The sequence below is a fragment of the Ailuropoda melanoleuca genome, chromosome 14 (assembly GCF_002007445.2).
Source record: "Ailuropoda melanoleuca isolate Jingjing chromosome 14, ASM200744v2, whole genome shotgun sequence".
In the NCBI taxonomy this organism is placed as follows: Eukaryota; Metazoa; Chordata; class Mammalia; order Carnivora; family Ursidae; genus Ailuropoda; species Ailuropoda melanoleuca.
Genome location: NC_048231.1, coordinates 3597472 through 3621015, shown reverse-complemented (window position 1 = coordinate 3621015; position 23544 = coordinate 3597472). Strand labels below are relative to the sequence as shown.

Sequence of the window (23544 nt, the reverse complement as noted above, 5' to 3'; positions counted from 1 at the left end):
CTGCACTTGTCTTCTCTACCAAAAACTCTCTTCTTCCCAATCTTCCTATGGCTGTCTCTTATTACTGAAGTCTCAAACCAAAAGCTATCTGTTCGGAAAGGCTCTTACCTTTTCCTATCTAAGCCGCAATTCTTGTTAGAAACTGATCTCTCCATCTTTTAAAAGATCTGATCTGTCAGATATGTACCCTCTTTACAGACACATTCTTTACCTCACAATCTAAAGTTGGTAACCCTGTTATTTTATCTCATATTAAATATGGTAGATTATCTTATGATGACTCAAAACCATTTTCATCATTCTATGCTCTTTCCTGGGACTAAAAATCTGGGAACTACATCTTCCAAAATCTCTGGCAGCAAGTCTACTTTTGACTCTCTCTCTCAAGAAGTATATGCAAAAGATTTGGAAGGCAACAGTGGAAGCACTAATTGCTCCTTCAGCAGCAATAATGGACAGGCATATGGGTATGAGTAGATTACACATGAAGTTTCACTAACAGCTTTCAGGTGTTCTCCTATGAATTACATATTTCACTGATACAAAACTAGGACAAGCAGCAGCAGCAGTTTTTCTACAACTTCAGTTCTTCTTGACATCCTGAATGCAGCAGTTTCCCCTCTCTTATTGCTCCAGTCCTTTTAGTGAGTTTCTAAGTCTGTAATTCCCCGTATTAAATTCCTAATGGCTTAAAATATCTAAGGTGGTTTTTGTTTTCCTAACTAAACCCCAACTGATACACATCCTGCTCTCTAGAGCGCGCTTATCAAAATCAATAACTTTATATTCATTAATTTTTGTGTTTAATATCTTTCCCTCCTACTAGATTATTCAACAAGCACAGAGATCACATTTGTTATGCTAATTATTAATACCTCAAGCCCTGTATTTCAGAAAAATATTGGCTGAATGCATATAATACCTTGGTAAAACACAGTTCCACTCACTATATCAAACATAAACAGCTCCAGCTCTCAAAGTTTCTCTATCATCTATCACAATTTCAACTCGCTAAAAACAATAGCCCCTGGATTGTGCCTTCCACTCTTCATTTGTTTATTCAGCCACCCAGAGCCTTGGAATTATTCTTCATTTCTACCCAGCACTCTGGCACTCCACATCCTACACTAGAATACAACCAAGAACTCCCAAGTTGGCTTTTTACTTTTAGACCCATTAGATTATCTCATATGTGATTAACACAAAATAAGCTTATCTCTGATGAAACCAATAACACAGAGTTTCTGACTTAAATATCTAGCTAGCTTTGATCTTAAAATTACCTTTGATCATCCTTTTAAAAAACACATATAAACAAAAGTTATATTAGATCCCTTAAAAACACACTCTCTAATTCATCTAAACAAGTGCTCAATGAGGGAAAATGAAACCTTTCAATATATAACAAAACCAAGTATAAAATTGCTCTCCATTATTACAGTTGTACAGAAAATTCCTATTCAGAGAACTAAAATACTTTTGAGGAAAATCTACACACCACAGAAAGTAGGGATTTATTTAGTTGTCTGATTCAAATTTATTCAGTAAATATTCATTAATGTGAGAAGCCCTGTTGGAGGCACTGGGTATGCATCAGGGAGCAAAACAAAGATCCCTGCCCTCAGGAAGCCTACCAGAGAGGCTGGAGAAAGATCATGTAAGACAGAAGAGATGCTGTGAGGACTCTGGCTTTTACTGTACGTGAAATGAGAACTTAATACAGTGTAGAGCAAAGAAGTGACATAAATTACTTATTTAAAGTGGAGCCTGCTTAAGATTCTCTCTCTCTCTCTCTCTCTGCACGTCGCCCCCACCTTCCCACCTCCACTCCCTGCTTGCATGTGCTCACGCTTGCTCACTTTCTCACTCTCTCAAAAAAAAAAAAAAAAAAAAAAGATCACTCTGTCCAGTATGTGGAAAACAGCCTATTAGGGTCATGGACAAAAGCAGATAAACAAAGTCACAGGCTATTACTGTAATCTAAGAAAAAAGATGAAGGTACTCCAAACAAGGCAACGGCAATGAAGATGGACTGAACAGTGCTCAAACTCTCACATTATACATTAACAAAGAGGAACTAGAAACTACCAAAAGCATGAGAAGATTATCAGGGAAATACATTTCATAACTGCAGTGAAAAACTATTTCACATATGAAAACTTTTAAAAATTCTGAAGTCTGACAATACCAAAAGTTGGAAAAGATATAAAAACCAGATTTTTCAAACTACTGATAAGAGGGTAGACTGCACAACTTCTTTGGAGAACTGTTTGGCACTTTCTAGTAAAATTAAACATGCACATGCCTTATGACCTAACAATTCTAATCTGGGTATATCCTAGAGAAATCCATGCACGCAGGAGACATGTACAAAAATGTTATGAAAGTATTTCCTATAGCAAAAATAGATTTGGAAACAACCCATATGTCCATTAACAGATGGGACAAATAAAATGCAATATAGCATAGTCACATGGTATAATACTATACAGCAGTGAAAAAGAACAAATTACAAAATACATATCAACATGGATGAATCTCAAAACTATGACTCAAAAACAATGCTAAATAAACAAACTTGAAAAAGAACACATACATAAACTGTAACCCTTGTACACTGCTAGTAGGGATGTAAAATGGTACAGTCACTATGGAAAACAGTATGGAGGTTCCTCAAAACATTAAAAATTAACATACGATCCAGCAATCCCACTTCTGGGTATAGACATACAAAAGAACTGAAATCAGAATTTCAAAGAGATATCCACACTACCATGTTAACTGTAGTATGATTCACAATAACCAAAATATGGAAACAACCTAAATGTCCACCAGTGGTTGAATGGATAAACAAAATGTGGTATATACACACAATGGAACTCAGCCTTAAAAACAGGTAAGCCTTAAGGACATCATGCTAAGTGAAATAAGCTACTCGCAAAAGGACAAATACTGTATGATTCCACTTATATAAAGTATCGAAAGTAGTCAAAATCAGAGAAACAGAAAATAGAAAGGTGTCTGTAAGAGCTGGGAGGTGGGAGAAGTGAGAATGAGTGTCAGTAAGAGTTCCAGTTTTGCAAGATGAAAAAATTCTGGAAATCTACAGTACACCAATGTGAACATACTTAACACTACTAAACTAGACACTTAACAATGGCAAAGATGGCAAATTTAATGTTATTTTTTACCACAAAAAAAAAACTTTAAAAAAAAGAACACGTATATATAATACATACACTTACATAAAATTCAAAACTAAATAATATACTGCTTAGAGATCCAGCAATATGCAGCAAATCTATAAAGAAAAGAAAAAAAAGAAGAATGATTAACACAAAATTCAGGGTAGCAATCATCTCTATGGGAGAAGGAGGAAATATGACAAAGAAAGGACATGGTTAACAGAGGGGAGACGGTGGGGGGATGGGTAAAACAGGTGATGGTGATTAAAGAGTACACTAATCATGATGCACACTGAGTAATGTACAGAATTGCTGAATCACAATACTGTACACTGGAAACTAACGTAACACTGTATGTTAATTATAACTGGAATTAAAATTAAAAACTTGGCACTCCTGGTTGGCTCAGTCCATAGAGCGTGCAACTCTTGATCTCAGAGTCTTGAGTTCAAGCCCCACATGTGGCATAAGGCTTAGTTTAAAAAAAATAATAAAATAATAAAAAAATTAAATAATTAAAAATTAAATTTTTTGAATTTTTAAAATTAAGAATTAAAAATCTTTTAAAAATAATAAAAAAAGGGGCGCCTGGGTGGCACAGCGGTTAAGCGTCTGCCTTCGGCTCAGGGCGTGATCCCAGCGTTCCGGGATCGAGCCCCACGTCAGGCTCCTCTGCTGGGAGCCTGCTTCTTCCTCTCCCACTCCCCCTGCTTGTGTTCCCTCTCTCACTGACTGTCTCTATCTCTGTCAAATAAATCAATAAAATCTTTAAAAAAAAATAAATAAATAATAAATAAAAAAAAAATAAAAAAAGAACAAAGTCTTCAAAGTGATCAACAATATCCTACTTTTTTATTATAATATCCTATTTCTTAATCTAGGTGGTAAGTACACAGGTGCTTGTTATTTATTAAGCTAAACATGTTACATACATACTTTAATATGTGAAAAAAATTTTTAATGTAAACTCAACATTATATAGCCTTGGGGACTAGGGTAACTTTTTGAAAATGTATGGCTTTGCCAGTGACCCCCATTCTGATATAGACAAAAGGGGTTTGTGGAAAGTAAATTATAGCATGGTGATTCAGAAGCAGATTTGTCACCAATTAGACCTAGATGAATCCAGCTGAGCCATTTACTAGTTTTGTTACCTTAGGCAAGTTACCTAAAGTCTCTAAGCCTCAATTCCCACATCCATAAAAAGAGGATATTAACAGTACCTACCAATTAGACTTATTATAAAGATTAAATGAGATAATGAATAAAGAGCATTCAGTACTATGCCTAGGACACAGTAAGCATTTCTGTACGAGTGATAGTACGTTTTAAAAACTTCCTAGGTTATTCTAATCCTTCTCTTGCCCTACCCTCATTTGAAAGACTGTTGTTATCCTGAAAGCAAGATTAGAAAAATCCTATTAAGAGATACAACTCTAAAACCATCAGAATTTTTCCTTGTGTTTTTATGGATCACATCACTTACAAAGATCAAAAAAACTATTTTTAAAGGTCAACCAGAACTTTTAAAAGTCAACCAAGAAAAAAATTATTAAGCAACTCTTCAAAATTACAAATACCGTTAAGAACAACCATTCTATTTATAAGTGGATATATTTTAGAGCGCTTAATAAACAGGCAATAATAATATATACTCAACCTCAAGCAGGATAATGTTAGTCATAATTCAAAAACTTAACTGTTCTTGCCTCCAAGATCATTAGAAATCCCAGAAGTGTCTGACACATCAATTAACCCTTGGATTTTTTTTGTGTGTGTGTCCCCTAGCCATCCTCATTGTTTTATATATCTTATGCCCCTAAGATTAGGCCCCAAAACTGGCCTCAATTCTCTCAAAAGTAAGTGTATCCAAGAAAGATTCCAAAGGGATGAACTGTAGTAAAAAGAAATACTGGGCCAGACTAAGGCTATAAACTGGCCAGACAGAGCAAGGCATATTAGACTCCAGTTTTGTGGGGGAGTAATGTGTATGTACCAGAAACTCACAAAACCCTAAGTCACAAATCCACAAAACACAAGGGTTTCTTGTACATATTACCATTGAAATGCTCCTCCACTCACCTTCCAGAGTGTAGTTTAGATTTATATTGCATTCCCAATCCAAAAGTGCATTGTTAACACCTCAAGAAGCATATGGAAACGATTTCCCTGATCTGTTCCTATATTAAAAATGTTTACTATAAGAGAAACAGATCTCTGAACCCGAACCTTAACAACTTATTAGAACAGAAACTCTCAAACTTGATTTACCTACAAACATTAGTTTTTATTATTGAACTGTAATTCCCTACACTCTCTCCATATTATCTGAAAACATTTCCTATTTCTTAAAAAACGTTTATTCTTTTTTGTTTCAAATGTCAACTGTAACATACTTTAAGTTCTAACAGGAATCTACCCATTTGTTTTTAATAATTAAATATTAAACTATGTTAATAAAACTCCCAAAAATAAAACCCAAATAGTCATATAATGAATGGTATTAACTGTTCAGTAAATTCATTGTTTGTTCCATATCTGAAAGTTTCTCAAAAAGATTTTGAAAAACAAGATAGGTGTCCAGAAAGGGTGGGGGGAGTAGTTTGTATTATTTAACACATGGAATTCCTTTACATTAACTGAATCATCATCTTATAACATCACTAAAAATAAATACTGGAGTCTTAACAGAGACTCATTTAATAAACTGCTTTACTATGGACTCTGGTAAACAAACTGAGGGCTTCAGAGGGGAGGGGGTGGGGGAATGGGATAGACCGGTGATGGGTAGTAAGGAGGGCACGTATTGCATGGTGCACTGGGTGTTATACACAACTAATGAATCATCGAACTTTGCATCAGAAACCAGGGATGTACTGTATGGTGACTAACATAATATAATAAAAAAACATTAAAAAAATTTGCTTTACAAATTATATTTCTACTTTTGTATGTCAAGATTTAATATATATATATAATACGTATGTTTCATGAAATATAAATATTTCTAAGATTGCAGGTTTAAATTGTATAGATGCAGAAAAGTATTTACACTTAAAGTTACATCCAACCTCTGCTAAAACCATGGTCATATGATGAAGTTCAAAAATTTTTAACACAGCACAGTATGTCTTAGGTGAGCTAGAGGCAAGAATTTTATGTTCAGTTTAACAGTAAATAGAAGCCATCAGCAATAAACTACTCTGGCTATGCCTCCAATTTCCAAAGTCACCTTAATTTTAAGAAGCTCTAGTTTTTTACTCTCTTAAACTTTTTTTGTCTGGTGTTTGGCTTTCTCATCACTAGTTCTCCAGCAATATCTGCCCGTTCAGATATATTCTAAACTCTGGGGGCACCTGGGTGGCTCACTCAGTTAAGCATCTGCCTTCAACTCAGGTCATGATCCTGGCGTCCTGGGACAGAGCCAGGAGTGGGGCTCCCTACTCAGCAGGAAGCCTGCTTCTTCCTCTCCCTCTGCCTACTGCTGGCCCTACTTTGTGTGCGTGTGCACTCTCTCTCTAAGTAAGTAAGTAAATAAGTGAATAAATAAAAATTCACCACAAGCTAAATTACCAGCTTTCAATCCCTCATTACCTATACTGCTCTCCTTGATCTCACCCAGACCTCCAAAACTGATACTTCCTTTTTCTCCTAATTTCAGCAAACTCCTACTGATAGTACCTTTCATAACCAACCAAGATTCCAAAACCCACTATTTCAGCTATTACCATTTGTTAATTTATTTGCCTGTTTATTTACTGATATATTCCCTGCCTATTTCCAGAAAAAAATGCACTGAATCTTGAAAATCCCATTCTTCACCTAATCATCAATATCCCAAATGTGAGAATCATCCTAGACTACTCCTTTTTTTAAGATTTCATTTACTTATTTGACAGACAGCGAGAGAGCACAAGCAGGGGGAGTGGCAAAGGGATAGGGAGAAGCAGGCTCCCCGCTGAGCAGAGAGCCTGATGTGGGGTTCGATCCTAGGACCCCAGGATCATGACCGAAGCCAAAGGCAGATGCTTAACCCGACTGAGCCACCCAGAAGCCCCTAGACTACTCCTCCTTACCCTCATAGCCAACAGATCACCAAATCCTTTCAATCTACCTCCTAAATCTGTCTCAAATCTTCCCTACTTTCAATTCAACTCTAATGCCTTAGTTAAGGTACTCTTCACATTCATTAACTCAACATAAAATAAGAGGCTAAAGTATGGGTTCTAAAACCAAAAAACCAATTAACTTGTAACTGCTTATGGTAAGCTTTATCTATTCATGAGACTTTGACAGCTAGTAAGCAGTACAATATCAAAAGACAATTAGCTTCACTATTTAATAAATAGAAAAGAGAGGTTTCCTTAGCAATTGGTCACTATTATTGCGGACAGAAAATCATAAATAAGGAAAAAGGAAGAATGTACTGACACAAACTGACCTTCCAGGAAAAGGGGGCTATGACGGTACTGTACAATTTAAGTGTATAAACATATAAATCTGATGTTTATTTTCTATTTTTGAACTTTACATTACTGCAGTAAATACCATGTACACATAAACTTTTCATTTTACGTATATACAGTAGTTGAACAGGTAGATCACAACACTACCATAACACTTTCATAACACTATAAAGACAGAATAATTAAGTCAGATTTAACTGCATTAAAAAGTGAACATTAAAAGACAGTACTGTGTATACCCAACAAAACCAATCATTTTCCATGCTGGGCAATGAGTCAAGAATCTCAAACTGTCACCAGCACCTGCATTAAACATAAACCCAGACAGTAAACAACTGTCATTGAAAGATAAATCCATTTGACTATATCTCTGAAGCTTAAGCAAAACTAGTTTACATGAAGCAAAACAGCTTATTAAATGACCATATCTAAAGCAGTTCTTTGTTTTGACAATAAGCAATTTAATCATTTTTTTCCATCACTGTGGATCTAAAAGGTATGTTAAAATGTTATATTCTGCCAGGTGGATTAATACGGATGTATTAAACTATGCTTATACTAACACTGCTTCCTGGTCATTGTAATTCTAAATTACAGATAATGATAGGTTTACAGATATGATTCTGCTCAATTACTACTCACCATGAATTCTGAGTTTTCACTGCTTGATAACTGACACTAAATGGGAAAGCAGATGATATAACACATTCATAAACTGGAATTTTTACCAAATGAAAGTTGAAGTCAGTCAGCATTAAGGTCTCTAACTTTACTAAAACACAGTGGAGGCAAGCATACAAAATACTTTATGGTCACGGAAGATTAGACAAATCATTCCACCACTTTGTACCTTAGTTTATTAATCTATAAGATAGGAACATGGACTAAATACTAAGATCTCTTCCAACATAAACAGTCTATGATTCTAAGAAATTAAAATATATGCACATTCTAGAAAAGTATAAGCCATTTCTCTTTACTTATTCATTTAAAATGACACAGGCTATAGCTGTTGCATTCACTAAAATATGAAGTAGTAACCAGCAATGCAACAATAGCCATTTCATTCATAAATTAACAAAGATGAGAGATAAAGAAAACAGTAAGAACCTCATTTGAACCTCAGTAAGAAATTTCTTTTTTTTTAAGATTTTATTTATTCATCTATTTATTTGACAGAGAGAGAGAGAGAGAGAGACGAGAGAGGGAACACAAGCAGGGGGAGTGGGAGAGAGAGAAGCAGGCTTCCTGCTGAGCAGGGAGCCTGATGTGGGGCTCAATCCCAGGACCCTGGGATCATGACCTGAGCCAAAGGCAGCCACTTAACCAACTGAGCCACCCAGGTGCCCCTCAGTAAGAAATTTCATTAGCACAAATAAGAACTATATAAATCAACTCTTTAGATATAATTTTTTTCAACTTCACTAACTTATTAGTTTAACTGAGAAAGAGGCCAATCTGAATTTGCAAAGTTTCAGTGCTAGAAAACCTTTAAAAAAAAAAAATCTGTTCTCTCACCCATTAAAAGCAAGAATAGTACTAGATAATTTATAGGTAACTTTTGGCTTTAAAAAGTCTATACATAAGAATAAGATGTCTCCACACAGCAGTTAATAAACCAAACTGCAAACTGGGCTAGAAGAAACGTTTCATTTTCTTTTTTTATTTTGCTTATATACAATACCAGTGATCAGTATAAATTTCTAGCCAAATGAGTCACATTTTTCAGTGAAACATACATAAAACTCACAGAAAGGCCCCTTAAAGAATACCCTAACATAGAATTATTTTGCCAAAGAATGTACTAAAATACCTTCCACATTCACTTTCTTGATAATCTATTTGAAACCAACTATAATCCATTACAAAGTATTGGAGTAAAGAACTAAAAATTTTCTCATAATGATGAGACTTACCCAGAATGTACAGTAATTACATCAAAGAATTCTACAGGATTTTTTTCTCCTGAGAATTAAGCATGAGATTTCCAAAAGAAAGAGGAGATTATGGTCTTCAGTTGATGCACTACAAGCTTCAAGTCACTGACTCAAATTGAAGCAGCAATTTGCTATGTGAGAAACAAGATGATTTACATAAAGGGAAAAACTGAAGAAAAATAGAATCAAGAAAACATAGGAAAAAAAGAAAAATATGAGTATTTGATTTGAAAAAAAAAAAGGCTAGAAAATATAAAGTACCAGAATTAGAATTTATCGACTCACAGATCTAGCAAGTACTTTCTTTTCCTCAATTATTAAAGACTCTCAGGTATGGTGATTAACACAATATAATAAAATAAAATTAAAAAAAATAAAAATAAAAATAAAGACTCTCAGGTAGATTATAGTTCAAAGAGTTCTTACGTTAAGATTACTCTGAAATGTTTGCCTTAGCTAATCCAAGATGTACTTTAGTATTGTTATTTGAGGGCCAAAGGAATATCAAATGATTGGTAACCTCGGACAACTATCTAAACTTGCCTATTCCTAGAATCTGGGACATAGATAACCTTCTATAACAGGGGATCCTTCCCATTCTAACTTAACCCAGTTTATGGGCAAGAAAAGAATTTTTAAGTAAACATACTTTGCTTCATGTTCTAAATTAAGTAAATAGATCATGACACAGGGTCCATGCAGAAAAAAAGAAAGAAGAAAGAAAGAAAGAAAAGAAAAAGAAAGAACAAACTACATATATTACATATATTTTTCAAAGGAGTCACAGTTCATAAACATCTAGCAAGAAAAAGTACAATAGCCAAAAACTTTAGGAAATTCATTCCTTGCACTCAAAATGAGAGAATCTCTGGGTTTTTTTTTTTTTTTCTTTGTACGCTTTTGGAAAATTTGCTAAAACTGTTGCTGAGTGAGAACACCTACACTACCATCATGAAAACCAACAATGCACCTGGTAAGAACACAAAAGACTGACTCACCTGTGTGGAATCCATTATCCTCTGAAAAAAAAACCCAAGGTACCAGAGGGCACAATGTACTTTCTACCGGACAAGAGGAGAATGATTTTTCCTTGTCCTGCTTTCCAGCTGCCCAAAGAATAGATCCCATACTAATTGTAATATGACTCTTTTACAAAAATGAGAGGTGGATAAAGTGCTTACAAACAAGAGCTATTTCACACAACTGTATTTCTAAATGTTCTTTCAGACTTTCATTATTAAGTCAAAACGATTTTAAACTATAACTTGACCCTGTGCATTTGCTTAAACCATAACCATTAAAGAAAAAATACTTTATTTCTGTATTCTTACAATCATACTGGAGACCTGCTGCTCAATACAAATATGAAATGCAAGAGGTATAAGTGTGACTGCAGTAGATTAAGACCAATTTAACTTTTACAAAATCCTCAGTGTTGCAAAAGTGTGTGGTGAAAGAAGCACCTTTATATACTGTTGTAGGGAATTAACTGGTGCACTTTATTTAAAAAAAAAAAAATTTAGAAAGCTACCGAAATTTCATATTTCTAAATACTCATCAATAGGAGAAACATCCAGACAAAGAAACATTAAGTGCTAAAAAGGAGGTAAAGTAGGGGCGCCTGGGTGGCACAGCGGTTAAGCGTCTGCCTTCAGCTCAGGGCGTGATCCCAGCGTTATGGGATCGAGTCCCATATCAGGCTCCTCCGCTATGAGCCTGCTTCTTCCTCTCCCACTCCCCCTGCTTGTGTTCCCTCTCTCGCTGGCTGTCTCTATCTCTGTCAAATAAATAAATAAAATCTTTAAAAAAAAAAAAAAAAGGAGGTAAAGTAGTATATGCTAATACTCAAGATCTACCACTAATTGAAAAAAGCAAGGTTAAAGTGTACTCTATGATGCCACTTGTGCAAATTTCAAATTAATACTACCATATGATTTCATTAAGATATAAATCTGTAATACCTAATTGGAATACATATATTATCTAACTGCACAAAAGTTGTATGCAACTTTAATCTTTCACATTTCAGTTTCATTTATCTTCTCTCTATTCCAACTGGTTACAATTTTCTATTGTTTAAGTAAAATCTAATTAGAAGACTTAAATCCATATGACAGTATACTCCCCTAACAGAACACAATATCTAAATAAGTCAAAATTGCTCATATAAGTAAACAAAAAAAAAAATCTTCTAAAGTCATAGAATGATTATAAAACCTGTGATCTGAAAGTTATTTAGGGACAGTATGGGCAAGACTTGGTGACACCTGGATATAAGCCATGAACGCAAACCGAGAATGACTTCCACATTTCTAACTTGGACCCTCTGGTATACTTGTTGGTGCCACTATACTCCCCACACCCCACCATTTGAATTATGCTCCTCAGATGACTCCAACAACTTACCATAACAATTACTTCACTGTATTGTAACATTTTGTTTGTCTACCTTCCACACATAGCTATGAGACCACTGGGCAAAGATTACCTCATATTCAACTTAGTATCATCAACTGTACCAGAAATAAGTGCTAGAAGAACAGAAAGTTTGAAATAGCACCAAACTTAGAGGACTGCCTGGAAGAGGGAGGAAAAAAAAAAATCTAAAACCCAGGGAATGCATGAACAGCTTCTATTTTATATTCTCTGTTACTAACCTTTTTTCTCAATATTATTCTGGGAATAAGGACAGAAAGAGAAGCTCTATGACTCATAATCAAAATTTCTAAGATAACAAGGGTATAAACACAAGTATGAAGTGAAATCAAATTGCAGTTTGTCTCCTGTATTTTCCGACATAATTCAGGAATAACATGAACGATAGTCTAGGAAATAAAATCTTGCCCTAGAACCCCAAACTCATGGCTGCTGTTTGGGTCAAATGCTTAAGAACATTCTATTAAAAATGTTTTCAGGGGCACCTGGCTGGAGTTGTGGGTTGAGTTCCACATTGGGATGTAGAGATTACTTAAAAATAAAATCTTTAAAAAAAAATGTCAAAATAGGGGCGCCTCGGTGGCTCAGTCGTTAAGCGTCTGCCTTTGGCTCAGGGCGTGATCCCGGTGTTCTGGGATCGAGCCCCACATCAGGCTCCTCTGCTGGGAGCCTGCTTTCTTCCTCTCCCACTCCCCCTGCTTGTGTTCCCTCTCTCGCTGGCTGTCTCTCTCTCTGTCAAATAAATAAATAAAATCTTTAAAAAAAAATTTTTTTCAAAATAGAATACAGCATAACCTTACCAGACAATGCATTTCCTGTTTATTTTTAAGTAGGCTCCACGCCCAGCATAAAGCCCAATGTGGGGCTCAAATTCATGACCCTGAGATCAAGACCTGAGCTGAAATCAAGAGTCAGAGGCTTAACCAACTGAGCCACCCAGGTGCCCCCTCATCCAACAATGCACTTCAATGTCATATCTCAACTGACCACTAGAAATTGTCAGTCCTGGGGCGCCTGGGTAGCGCAGTCGTTAAGCGTCTGCCTTCGGCTCAGGGCGTGATCTCGGTGTTTCGGGATCGAGTCCCACGTCAGGCTCCTCGGCTGGGAGCCTGTTTCTTCCTCTCCCTCTCCCCTGCTGTGTTCCCTCTCTCGCTGGCTGTCTCTGTGTCACAAAAAATAAATAAAATCTTAAAAAAAAAAAAGAAAGAAATTGTCAGTCCAGCATGTTTGTGTGTGTATGTGTGGAGTCAATAAAGAAGAAAATGCACAAAAACACTGCAAAATTCTGAACTGCATTTGGATAAAATTTTCATATTGACTTGAATACAGTCTATAAATTGATATAAATTGGAATAATAACCAAAAAATGAGGAAAGAGCTAAATGATTGATCAGTGTGAATTTTCACTTTTAAACATTAATTCTTCAAGGTAAAACAAAAGAAACTACCTTCTTTTTTTTTTTCTTTTTTAAGATTTATCTATTTCTTCATTTGACAGAGAGAGACAGCCAGCGAGAGAGGGAACACAAGCAGGGGGAGTGGGAGAGGAAGAAGCAGGCTCCTAGCAGAGGAGCCTGATGTGGGGCTCGATCCCAGAACGCCAGGATCACATCCTGAGCCGAAGGCAGACACTTAACAACTGCACCACCCAGGCACCCCAAAAGAAACTACCTTCTAAACCATTAGTTTTAAACATGAAATTTTTATGTTCTTGAAGCTTTACATTAGGTGTCAGAACAATCTCTGCATTAGCAGAAAGCTGCACATAATTTCTTAAAATTGACAGGTAGCATAGTCTGATCTTAGTGAAATTTGAGAGCCAATCACTGGGAAATTCACAGCTGATGACAACTTAAAATCAAGTTCCGGTCCAGGTCAAGCCGTTATACTAAACCTTTATTTTTTTTTATTTTTTATTTTTAGTAATCTCTACACCCAACATGAGGCTCCAACTCACAACCCCAAGATCAAGAGTGGCATGCAATTCCAACTAAGCCAGCCAGGCACTCCTTGGACACAGTTATACTAATGCTTTAAATAAGACAAAACTAAATTGAAGAGAAACTGTTTAATACTTTTTAAACCATTAACCTCCAAATACAAAAGAGTACAACAGATTTTGTCCAAAAACTTGCAAGGGCATTTACACATTTTAAAAGGGAATTCTGTGGCATTAAAGTAGACATAGCTGTATTTTATAAAACACATTTTTGTATTAATAATTAAAGTCCCCACAAGACTACAGCTTTAGGCCACAGGTGTATAGCCTGAAAGAGAACATGAACGTCACCTTAGTAAGTCAAATTTTACCTTCCCAGTAACACTAAAAAATTGTACTTCCTTTAATTTTACTTTAATTGATTTCCAACTGGAAGAAGTTCCTACTACTGGCATCAAGAACTTTCCATCCTTTAGCATAACTGTTAAATGATGAGCAATCTATGAGACAATGTTAAAATATAAGAATGTAGTATTTCAAGAAATTCCTTGGTGATCACTTCTGAACATTCAGCCTCTTTAGCAATGGGAAAATTCACTTCTTAATTGATCTGCTTTTTAAGTTCAGAATTTCATGTACAAAAAGGCATGTTCCAAAACTAATAACAAATTATCTGACAATAAATTTTCTAGACAACTGCAGCATACTCCAAAATATAGAAGTTCTATTTTAAACTTTTTTATGTTAGTCTTTCTATAATACATGTCTTCAACAAATGTGTATGCTGGTTGTGTGCTGGCTGAATATAACTGAAACTTTTCTCAATGACATAGACTACTCATTATAAACAGATGTTCCCATACTGTGTTATATAGAAATCAACAAAACTTAACCTTTCATGTTATATCCCATTAGTTAGAATAACCAAGCAATTTTTAAAATAAAAAACAAAGTGGGAGAACTTACACTTCCTAGTTTGAAGAATTACCATGAAGCTGAAGTAATTAAAACAGTTTGGTTGTACTAACAAAGATAGATATAAATCAATGGAACCAGAATAGAGGGTTTGGAAACAAAACCATAATTATTTAATCAATTGATTCTTGACAAAAATGCTAAGGCAATCCAATGAAAAAGGAGAAGCACTTTTTTTTTTTTTTAAGATTTTACTTATTTATTTGACAGAGAGAGAAGCAGCAAGAGAGGGAACACAAGCAGGGGGAGTGGGAGAGGGAGAAAGCAGCAGGCTTCCCGCTGAGCAGGGTGCCCATGCAGGGCTCCATCCCCGCGGACTGAGCTACTCAGGCTCCCAAGGAGAGGCATTTCAACAAAAAGTGCTAGATATCCTAGATATCCTCATAGGGGGAAAAAAAAAACACTCTTACCTCACACCATACACAAAAGTCAACTTCAAATGGATCATAGATCTAAATGTAAAATCTAAAACTATAAAACTTCAAAAGTTAAACCTATACCTACTACGCATGCCACTCCTAGGTATTTACCTGAGAGAAACAAAAGCACGTGTTCACACAAAGACTTTTACATGAGAGTTCACAGTAGCTTTTTTTTAATACTACTAACCAGAAACAAGCCAACTGTCCATTAACTAGTAAATGGATGAACAAACTAGTAAATCTATACAAGAATGCTATTCAGTAATAAAGAGGAATAAACCATGATACACACAATACAAGAAATGAATCTCAGGATAATGGAGTCAAAGAAGCCAAGCCAAAAAACAGAAAATAAAACAGACTATATGATTTTATGTAAAATAATAGCAAACACAAACTACTCTATGAGAAGAAAAAGCAAATCAGTTGCTGCTTAGGGATGGGAGTAGAGGAAAGAACAGATTACAAAAAAGCATAAGCAAATCTGGGGGATGACAGAAATATTTGTTATCTTAATTGTAGTGATCACTTCATGATATGTCAAAACTGATTCAATTATACACTTTAAATATGTGCAGTTTAATGAATGTCAATCCCATCTCAGGAAAGTTGAAATAAGTAAAACTAATAAAAAGGAAAAAATTAGTAATGTCTAACAAAATTTTAAATACACATTTTGCTGTTAGGAATTTACCCTACAAATACACTTGCATATACACAAAGATAAGGATGTACACTGAAAAACTAATATTGAATATATGGAAACAACCAAAGCTTCCATTAATATATGACAGGCTACATAGATCAATGCATTCTCAAAAGATGGAATACTCTGCAACCATGAAATTTACATGCTCAAACGTAAGTTATTCAAAATATATTGATAAATGAATGAACTAAGTTGCACAGAAATTCATGTAACACAATTCAATTTGTGTTTAATTTTCAAAAAACAAATACATATGCACAGAAACTGCTATGATTACATTTGGTTGACCAGTACCCTCAGCACACTTAAGATTATTATTACAACTATTTTATAATTTTTCAGAAAGAAACATAACAGTTAAGATTGACATTACCACTTTTAATGACAGTAAGTACTCAATAAATGTTAGCTGCCATATGCCAGGCATAATAATGCCAAGCAAAACTTTGTACAAGTTGTCCTTTACTTAATCTTCACAACGAGCCTATAAAACAGGTAGCATCATTTTTAGCACCATTTTAAAGATTTAGGAATCAAGGGGTCAGTCAAAAAAGCCTTTGCTGCAGGTCACTAGCAAGTGCTAGCACAAGGATTTAACTCAAGTTTCTCTGATTTCAAAGTTGATGCTTTTAACCACTGCACCAAAATGTCCCTCAATAAGCAAAATCTAGAAACGAAAAACCCATAAATGAACACAATAATTGGGAACAGTGCTAGTAAAAAGAATATACTCAAAAAGCACAAGTTTATGTCTGACTCTTCCTTTTGACAGAGAATAAAACAAAACACCTTGGTAGTATTTACATAAGTAAATAATTGTCTTCTGTGAGGTATTTTATTAATCAATCCACTTGGCCTATAGGACTTCAGTAATTTCTAGCTTGTTACATTCTAACTTCTACATGTAACATGTTAGTTTCTATTTTAATTCCAAATAATATAAACCCAAAATACATAAAGCAAACAGGAAGCACAAATAATATATTTCCCAAGGGGGAATTACAAGCAGTAAACTTACACTAGCTGTAGCAATTTATTATTATTGACACCATTTCTACTTTAAATTGTATGTTTTTGCATTTTGTTGCAACACATTACATAGATTGCTTTTTGCAATTAACCGCCATAAGGAATTAAATATTAATGAATATGCCAAACGCAATCATGAGAAACAAGATATTCATAATCCAAATAATGCAGAGACACCTATTGTAACATATTACAGTTTAGATCTTAGAAATATATTTAAACTACCTTAAAAGTAAGAATGTTTTGCCTTTAAAATTTTGCTTATTAACCTCAACTTTCTAAAGAAACTTACTTTTACTATGATCTGACTAGGCACAGACAAAATATGGACAAATAATCTTCATCTGCTAACACAATATTTTATTAAATTGTTAAGATATCAATTATGCATTCATTTGACTGGCAAATATGAGCATTTCTAAAAAAATAAAGTTATATGTAGCTCAGCAAATTCCAGAGCCATAAAAACCACACATTATATAAAACTGATTTCTAAGTAGAATCACTAACAAGAATCAGAATGTAAAAATTAAAATAAATGCTCAATGAATCATGGGACATTACATCAAAAACTAATGATGTACTGTGTGGTGACTAACATAACATAATAAAGAAAAATAATAAAGTGACTTAACAGAATTCCAAAAATTTTTTAAATGCTCTGTAAAAATATTATATACTATTTTTCTGTTGTCAGAAATGTTTTGTTTTTTTAGAAATGTTTTTTAATATTATCTTTTCAACAGACTAACACAATACACATTTTAAAATAAAAGCATTTTAAAATAAAACAAAATAAATAAAAACATTGGAAGTTATATTCCTAATGTCAAAGAATATAGAAATATACCCTTAAAATGTTCCTCATGTATCCTCCAATAGATCTCAAATATATAACATCTGCCATATCACACCACAATCCTATAACTTTTTAAAAAATTTTCCCCCATATTTTCTACTCCAACTCCACAAATCAGTAACAACAAATCAGATCAAATGACATGTTTTGGTAACATTAGCTAAAACAGTCCTAAAAAATGATTCTCTCTTTAGAAACAACTTAGTTATAGCCTGAAAGTAAACACTGTAGAATTATTTATGAAGAAATTATACTTAATATTGGTAGATTTCAAGACATTTATATTTTAATGGAATGAATTGTTTGTAAGTAAATCAGAGTTAGTGCTAGATGCAGTTTGTTTCAGTTACCTGAAATCAGAATAGGAGACTCATTAAATATATATAAATCAGTGATGCAGAGGCACTGCACCATATTGATGGAGACTTCATTAATTTTCAATGATACAGCCACTATCATATTTGTGTTCTAAAGAAAACTGAAAGAGATATACAACCATTTTTCTTCATCTCAAAATTCTGTTTTTTTATACAGTCTAACAGTGAATTTTAAAAAAACTGATACTTCAAAACAATTCTAACAAAGTTCATAAAATACTACATTTTCTCGTCTTTGTGTGGGAAATACACTTATTTATACAAGTATATGTCTTTGTACAAATCAAAAATGAAATATGCTAAGAAAAAATCTATAAAATTAGTTACCCTCTAAATCATTTCATTATATAAACAATACATTTAGGCTTCCCAATTTGCATGTTTATACCTCAAAAGCCAAATACTATGACATTGTTTATTTATTATCAATCAAATGATATGGCAAAATACAGGATTGGTAGAAAAATCATTATTGAACATTTAAAGCTTTTTTTAACGCTAGCATCCTGGAAACTAAAATATAAAAAGAAAATTGTTCTAAGTGTATCAAACTGATTTTGATAATATTTTAGTATTTTCATTTTTTTAAAAGAGTTTGAGGGGCACCTGCGTGGCTCAGTTGGTTAAGCATCTGCCTTAGGCTCAGGTCATGATCCCACAGTACTGGGATTGAGTCCCGCATCCGGCTCCCTGCTCAGCAGGAGTCTGCTTCTCCCCCTAACTTCCTGCTTGTGCTCTCTCTCGTTTTCTCTGTCTCTCTCAAATAAATAAATAAATATTTTTATAAAAAAACAAGTTCTTCAGAGGGAAGGAAAATTATGTAAGTCAAATGTAGATCTATGTAAAAACAAGAAGAGCATTCGAAAAGGAGTAAGTGAAGGTAAATTAAAAACTTTTTTCTTAATCTTAGTTTGAGAAGGGCACAGTGGTTGTGGTAAACTGAAGTCGGAAATCACAGTTCAGTGCAGTTGATATGGCTGAGAACTGCAAAGCAGAAGGTCCAGAAGTCTGTATAGGAAACCCTCCGTAAGTCCTTGGCCAAAAATCAAGCTACACATGTGCAAGGAAAAACCAATCAAGGCTTAAAGAACAGTGGATGAGAGGAATAAACAGTAGTTAAGAGTGGTGGATATATGAGGAGCCCCTGGGTGGCTTGGTGGGTTAAGCATCTGACTCTTCATCTTGGCTCAGGTCATGCTCTCATGGTCCTGGTATCAAACACAGCATCAGGCTCCCTGCTCGACACGGAGTCTGCTTATCCCTCTCCCTTTGCCCCTCCCCCAGCTCATTCTCTCTCTCTCTCCCTCTCTCAGATAAATAAATAAAATATTTATTAAAAAAAAAAAAAAGAGTGGTAGATATACTGTGAAGTTCCCACCCAGAGTAGAGATACCACATTATACCCTAACACTTTAAATATCCAGCTGAAATACCAAAAAGGCACCAACTAAGAGTAGGATCACATCCTAGAATAAGACTTATTCCAGACTCCCCTAACAAAGCTTAAAATCAGGACCCAACAAATTTTGCAAGGAATTAAAAGTTTGGACATTGAGTTGCACTAAAGTAAGGAAACACACTGGGATCTCTGCAGATCTATCCTAGAAAAGATTAAAACCAAGCTTACAAAGTTCAAGGTGATCAGCCAGTAAATGAACTACCTACAAAATTAAAACACAGGCACAGACACAAACACACAGAAAGATAAAATCCAAGATCTCTAAAATGTAGCAGCTACGTGATCCAGTTTACATTTGAAAAAAGTACTAAACATTCAAAAAAAGAAAAAGAAAAACGTGACCCATAGTCAAAAAGAACAGTCCATAGAAACCAAATCTGCAATAGCCAAGATGTTGTACCTAACAAACAGAAACTTTAAAATAAGCTATTATAGATATTTTAAAAGAATTAACACAAAATATGTTCAAAGAATTAAAGGAAAACACATTCAAAGAATTAAAAGAAAATACGGTTTTAATGAATGCACGAATAGGAAATCCAATAAAAGAAATGAAAATTATAAAAAAGAATAAAATGAAAACCCTAAAGCAAAAAGTACAATAACAAAAATATACTGAATGAGCTTAACAGAAGATTAGAAATGGCATATGGGAGTCAGTGAACTTGAAGACAGATCAATAAAAAGTAACCAAAGAACAGAGAGAAAAAAGACTGAAGAAAAATAAATCATACCACCAGGACCTACAGAATATCAAAGAGTCCAATATACATGTAATTGCAGTTCCAAAATAAGAAGAAAGTATAAATAGTTCATAATCACTGAAATTTTCCAATAGGATGAAAAACACTGACTTACAGATCTAAGCTCAGCAAAACTCGGCTAGGATGAATACACACAAAGAAACAAAAACAAACAAAAAAACACATCTAGAACATACTCAAACTGCCAGAAACAAAAATTATAGAGAAAAGTCTTAAAAGCAGCCCAAAAAGGTTTTTATGTAAAAAGAACCAAAGACATGAGTAACAACTAACTTCCCATCACAAACAACGGAGATCAGAAAACAGTACCTTTCAAGTGGTGAAATGCCAAACTCTAATTTCATATTCAGCAAAAATATCCTTCACATAGTAGAGAGAAATAAAAACACTTTCAGACAAACAAAATCCAGGAGAATTGTTCAACAACAGACCTACAAGAAATGCTAAGGAAAATTCTTCAGGCAAAAAAAAAAAAAAGACAACTGTAAAATCAGATCCAAAGGGAAGGAGGAGGACACCAAAGATAGTAAATAAGTAGCTGAATATAAAAGACTTCATTTCACCACTTTACACCCACTAGGATGGCTATAATCCAAAGAAGTTAAATAACAGGTGCTGACAAAAGATGTAGAGAAACTGAACCTTCGTACACTGCTAGTGGGAATGTAAAATGCTGCAGGCACTTCGGAAAATAGTCTTACAGTTCCTCAAATACTAAAACGTGGTTATCATATGATCCAAAAATTATACTCTTAAGTACATAACCGAGAGAAATAAAATCATTTGTCCATACAAAAATTTGTACATGAATGATCGTAAAAGCATTATTCATAATAGCCAAAAAGTGAAAACAACCCAAATGTCCATCAACTAATGAATGAATAAAATGTGATACACCCATACAATGGAATATTAGTAACAAAAAGAAATGAAGTCCTGATACATGCTACAACATGGATGAACCATAAAATACTATTCTAAGTAAAAGCCAATCACAGAGGGCACCTGGGTGGCTCAGTTGGTTAAGGGACTGCCTTCCAAAGCTCAGGTCATGAATCTGAGGTCCAGGGATGGAGTCCCACATCGGGTTCCCCCTGCTCTACAGGGAGTCTGCTTCTCCCTTTCCCTCTGCTTGCCACTCCCCCTGACTGTGTAAATAATCTTTTTTAAAAAAATAATTTTTTTTAAAAAGCCAATCACAGAGGACCATATATTGAATGATCCTATTTATGTGAAATGCCCAAAATAGGCAATCTATACACAGAAAGAAAGTAAGATTAGTGGTGGCCTTGGGCTGGGGGGAGGAGGCAGGGCAGGGCCCTGGGGGACAGGGAGTGTTTGGAGGGTGATGGCTAAGTGATGAGGGGTTTCTTTATGAAGTGGCAAAAATGTTCTAAAGTTGATTATGGTAATGGAAGCACATCTCTGAGAATATGCTTAAAGCCACAAACTCTACAACTTAAAATGGATGAATTTTATGGTATGTGAATTATATCTCAAAGAAGATGCTTTTAAAAAGACTTTTTTAGGGGCGCCTGGGTGGCACAGCGGTTAAGCGTTTGTCTTCGGCTCAGGGCGTGATCCCAGCGTTATGGGATCGAGCCCCACATCAGGCTCCTCCGCTATGAGCCTGCTTCTTCCTCTCCCACTCCCCCTGCTTGTGTTCCCTCTCTTGCTGGCTGTCTCTATCTCTGTCAAATAAACAAATAAAATCTTTAAAAAAAAAAAAAAAAGACTTTTTTAATTTTCTACTTTTCCTTAAAGACAACTGACTATTTAAAGCAAAAATAACAATACTGAATCATACTGATGTAAAAGATACATCATCAGCATAAAAGATGAGATGGGTGAGTAAACAGAATTACATTGTTCACATTTGTGAAGTTATTAAATGCAAAGTGAAAAATGGGGACTGTCAGATGTTGAGTCTAAATTGACTTTGATGAAGATACACATTGTTACACCTTAGAAACCACTCAAAAAATATTAAAAATATTAAAATAACAACAAAGAGCTATTGCTAATAGGCCAATACTTTAAAATATCCAATTAGTCAAAGTAAGGCAAGACAGGAACAAGAACAAAAACCAAAAGGACCAAATGGAAAACAAGTAGACTTAAACCCAATGAGTTCAATAATTACATTAAATATAAAGGGACAAATACACCAATTAAAATGCAGAAATTTTGGGGCCAGGTAAAAAAGCAAGATGTTAACTACCTACAAATATAAATTGGTTGAAGGTAAAAGGATGGAAAAAGATACTTCATCAAACAGTAAGCATAAGAAAGCTGACATGACTATTTAATTCAGACAAAAACTTCAGGATAAGGAGTACTACAGGAGACAAAAAGAGACATTTCACGATGACAAAAGGAGACAGTCATCAGGAAGACACAGCAATCCTAAATATTCATGTACCTAATAAGAGAACTTCAAAATACATGAAACAGAACTAAAAGGAGAAACTGACAGATCCACAATCTAGTTAAAGTAGTTGATAAAAATAAGTAGACAAATTAAATTTGTAAAATACAGAAGATCTCAGTAACACTACCAACCAAGTTGACCTACTGACATCTGTAATACACTATACCCAGCAGCCACAGAACATTCTTTTTTTTAAAAAAAGGGATTGTCTTTTTTTTTTTTTAAAGATTTTATTTATTTATTTGACAGAGAGAGAGGCAGCAAGAGAGGGAACACAAGCAGGGGGAGTGGGAGAGGGAGAAGCAGGCTTCCCGCTGAGCAGGAAGCCCATTGCAGGGCTTGATCCTAGAACGCTGGGATCGGGACCTGAGCCGAAGGCAGACGCTTAACGACTGAGCCACCGAGGTGCCCCCAGAACATTCTTTTGAAATTTACATTGAGGGGCGCCTGGGTGGCACAGTTGTTAGGCGTCTGCCTTCGGCTCAGGGCGTGATCCCATTGTTCTGGGATCGAGCCCCACATCGGGCTCCTCCGCTGGGAGCCTGCTTCTTCCTCT

At 34.8% G+C, this 23544-nt stretch overlaps 1 protein-coding gene across 2 annotated transcripts in view; it reads right to left on the bottom strand.

Annotated features, from left to right (window-relative positions):
- The window catches only part of MNAT1 (MNAT1 component of CDK activating kinase), a 191588-nt gene that overhangs the window by 163786 nt on the left and 4258 nt on the right, over positions 1-23544 (bottom strand). The window contains exon 2 of one of the 2 annotated variants that reach the window (XM_034642224.1): positions 3246-3301. The exons of the other annotated variant lie outside the window; for it this stretch is intronic. Within the exon in view, the coding sequence (XP_034498115.1) occupies positions 3246-3247 (2 nt within the window). The 5' untranslated portion in view covers positions 3248-3301. The remainder of the gene's footprint in view (positions 1-3245; positions 3302-23544) is intronic. 2 annotated transcript variants of the gene reach the window in all.